General features: G+C 36.8%; 1 protein-coding gene across 1 annotated transcript; it reads right to left on the reverse strand.

Moving 5' to 3' along the window:
• Positions 1-2,811: 2,811 nt before the first annotated feature.
• LOC103206644 (olfactory receptor 143-like) lies at positions 2,812-3,777 on the reverse strand. The gene has a single exon (XM_007952142.2). The coding sequence runs from the start codon at positions 3,721-3,723 to the stop codon at positions 2,812-2,814; it is 912 nt and encodes a 303-aa protein (XP_007950333.1). The 5' UTR covers positions 3,724-3,777.
• Positions 3,778-4,170: the final 393 nt, after the last annotated feature.

Genomic DNA, 4,170 nt, shown 5'->3' on the forward strand with positions numbered 1-4,170 from the left:
ATATGTTCAACTGCACATAACAACAACATATATGTTCAGATATATGTGTGTATAATTATGATATAAACACTTGGATGCAAAAAATATAATTATATATATACACATATATCTGATATATGTATATATCACTGTTCTGGTTACCTAGTGCCACTCTGACAATAATATACCACAAATGGGATGGCCTTAACTAACAGGAGTTTATTCTTACAGTTTGGAGGCTTTAAGTCCAAGTTCAAAGTACCAGGCTCCTGGGGCTTGGTGAAAGCTGCTCAGCCTTGGGGTCCAGCTCTGCCTCCTGCTCCCAGCCCACTGGAGCTAGAGGCATTTCTTCTCTCAGACAGCTACTGGCTGTTGAGACTGAAAAACCCAAGGTTGACAAGTAAAAAAGGCATAGTCCAGATGTTACCAAACCACACAGCAGGCCATTGTAAGTTCCAAGGTTGGCAGAGCATAGCAGGCTGTTCAGCAAAGGCACGGTTACATGCAGGGTCCAAGCGTGCCATAGGCTAGCGACCATTCCCAAAGCTTCTCCTTATATACAGGAAGCAGACCACATACCCAAAGGCAGCTACTCAGATGCTCCCAGTAGATTCCACCATGGAGTTGATTACCAGTCTCATCATAAGTAATACTACATCCAGCTGCCCAGCCACTCAACCAGGCCTAGCCAAGTTGACATACAAACAAAACCATCACAATCACTGTCATAATTTTGTTTACATCTCATTGTTTAGATTGTAATTACATATGTAAATGAATCTGATATGTATAATCTCAAATGCTATTACAACAAAATTCAGATTTAATTAATTAGGTTTATTCTCAGTTTCTAATTAGAATTGACACCTTCCATAATTATTCTTTTAAGAATGATTATTCTTATAAGAATTCTAATACTTGTGATCCTTTTCCACTAAACATGAAAATCTCAGATACTACTGAACTTTCATTGAGTTTTCACAATACCTGATACAGTAACTAAGGGAGTGTCTTTTTTGTTTTACCCCACTGAATCAAATAAATAAATTATTATTGGGAATAAATTTATTGGGAATGAATTATTGTCACATCTCTGTAAGTTTATATAGAAAATTTAGTTGAAATATATATTTGATATTTTGCATTATGAATGCATATGATTTTTTCCTGCTTCTAAAATATAATAATAACTATTTGACTTTTTCTTCCACATTCATGGAGATTCTGTCACGCCTCTCCAATTCAGGATATAATCACTATTATAAGAATTCTAATTAAATGTTTCTAGAGACATAAACATTTCTACAGCCTGAAATCAAAGCCTTTATGAGTCACCCTTCTACTACAGAGATTTTTGGACAAATGTGTCATCTGCAGCCTCAGTTTTAGACTGACTCTTATAGAATTCTCTCTTATCTTTTATTTCCTATATTTTTCTTCAATTCCTTCTTGAAAGGTAAAATGATTCAGGGGAAAGAATATAGGATTTGGAGTTGCTTGAATTGAATTTAAAAGTAGACTATTTCATAAGGTAATTGTGTGACCTTGAGCATTTTATATAACCACTCTGAATTTGTTTCCTCATCTACAAAACAGGACATTAAGCTTACATTATGATGTAACCTTTATGAAGTGCTCAGCCCCTCCCTGCTAAGAACTCAGTAAATGTAGATTCTTTTGAAATGTGAAAGTTACAAACTGAAAGCATAAACTACTTCATGATAAAGTTTACCCATGGTTATTTTTATGTCTTGAAGAAGACTAAGCAGGCTTCCACCTTTTGCAAAGGCAGATTCTTTTGAACAACTGAACAAAGAAATCTCATGTTGAACCTGACTCATTATTCTGAAACCAAAGAGACTCACTAAACTGTGAATTTTATTTCACTCACTCATAGATGTCAAAATTTATGTCTATAATTATGAAAATATTTGAGGGAAAAGCTGATCAAATGACAAGAATATGGTAATGCTCTTTCTAGGATATCAAACCATTTGCCTAGTGCTATGAAACCAAACCATATTTCTCAAGGAATATCTGTAATTTTCATCACTGGTAGGATTAAAAAATATAGGTGGGTTGGTGAGCTTCAGATATCCTTCCTCATCCTCAGGAGTAAAGATATGACCAAAGGGTCAACAAAGTATATGCCTCTATCTCATACATGAGGCAGAAAATCTAATACAGAAACCATGACTGAAATAACTTTAAAAATCCTGGAAAATTTATAATTTTATAGTGTTTATAAACATTATCACCCAATATTTTGTCATAATATAGCACACACTTTTTAAATGAATAAAAACATAATAATACTAGTAATAAAAAGCACTGCTATTGTGTGAATTCCGATTCTTAGTGACCCTCACTGGGTTTCTGAGGTGATAAATCTTCATGGAAGTAGATTGCCCTGTTTTTCTTCTGGGGAGTGGATGGTGGGTTTGAACACCCAACCTTCTGGTTAGCAGTCAAATGTCTTATGCACTGTGCCACCAATTGTTTTCAGGGAAAACAAAGAGTGTGTAACCTTATAGACATTGTCCCACTTGAACGTTTATTTATGCATGAAAAATACATAGAAAGAAGCAAAGTAGAAGATGGTCTAAAAAGGAGTGGGAGACAAGTTGAGTCTCTGTAGCATCCTGCAAAGATAAAATTCAAGGTGTAATCAGGGGATTGAAAATAAACATGGGGTTCAACGATATGTTCGCATGTTTGCATAACATGCTTACAGAGGAAAAAGTGTTTAGAATAAATACCCTTTTCTGAAGAAACTTAGGGGAAAACAAACATATGCCATAAAATGCAATAGCCCAGCAACATTAGTTCTACTTAGTTTGCAAATCTCTTCAGGGGTTTCTTCAGAGCAAATTTGACATCTTTATTCCTTAGGCTGTAGATGAGGGGATTAAGCATAGGCACTAAATGGGTATAAATTACTGAGAAGAACTTCCCCTTTTCCACAGAATCAGCAGAAGAGATCTTGAGATGTATGAACATCCCAGAACTATAGAATAGAGCAACAGTTATCACGTGGGAGCTACAGGTGCTAAAAGCTTTGGACAAACCTCCAGCTGATGAGATGTGGATGATATTGGAAAGGATCAAAGCATAAGAAATGAAAATAATAAAGCTGGATACTATTACAACTGTGCTCACAATAATCGAATCCACCAGTTTATTGACATCGGTGCTGCTGCAGGAGAGCTGGAGTAGGGGAAAGATGTCACACATATAATGGTTGATGATGTTGGAATCACAGAAAGACAGTCTTATCATGTCCCCTGTGTGGGCCATGGCACCAGCAAAGCCAAACATGAGCAGAGTACAGACCTGAGGGGACATGACAACTGTGTAGAGCAGGGGCTTACAGATGGCCACATAGCGATCATAAGCCATGGCTGTCAACACATAACACTCAGAATGGATAAAGAAACAGAAGAAAAAGAGCTGAGTCATGCATCCTGCAAAGGAGATGATATTTTTCTCTGGCAGAAAGCTCATTAGCATTTTAGGGGTAAGAACCAAAGAGTGACAGAGGTCTATGAAGGACAGATTGAAGATGAAAAAGTACATAGGGGTGTGAAGATGAGAATTCAGGCAAATCAAATTAATTAAGCTCAAATTTCCCATCACAGTGACCACATAGTTCACCAAGAAGAGAAAGAAGAGGGGTATTTGGAGTTCAGGTTGGTTGGTCAATCCTACCAGGATGAATTCAGCTACTGAAGAATCATTTTCCATAGTTATTCTCTTCAGGGAATTATCTTTAAGGAAATGGGAGAAGAATATCACATTAGAGATAGTCCCATATCCTTAGTTAGGACTGGTTCTATGTTGCCAGAGAAACTAAGACTTGCCAAGTTTTAGCTTTCTTCTTTTATTCACACTTTCCTTCTATACTTTGAAATATCAACTGTAACTTCTCATGTTCCCTGTGCTGACACTGTCCAGTATAAAGTCTTTTAGCAAGAGCATCAGAATTGACCTCTGCACTTTAAAGACAATGGATAATATAACATCTTGAAGAGATGAATGGGCTGGCCAAGGTCAAACAGCAGGAGAACAAAGGATCCAGGAATGGTGCTTGGGACCACTTCCTATGGAATTCCTGAAGCTCTGAGAGAATATAGTCACCAAGATCTTCCTTGCACCTAGGACTTAACCCATTCTCTCCCTCTTATCTTTGCA

The sequence above is a fragment of the Orycteropus afer genome, unplaced genomic scaffold (assembly GCF_000298275.1).
Source record: "Orycteropus afer afer isolate SDZICR_OR568_19922 unplaced genomic scaffold, OryAfe1.0 scaffold00325, whole genome shotgun sequence".
Lineage (NCBI taxonomy): Eukaryota > Metazoa > Chordata > Mammalia > Tubulidentata > Orycteropodidae > Orycteropus > Orycteropus afer.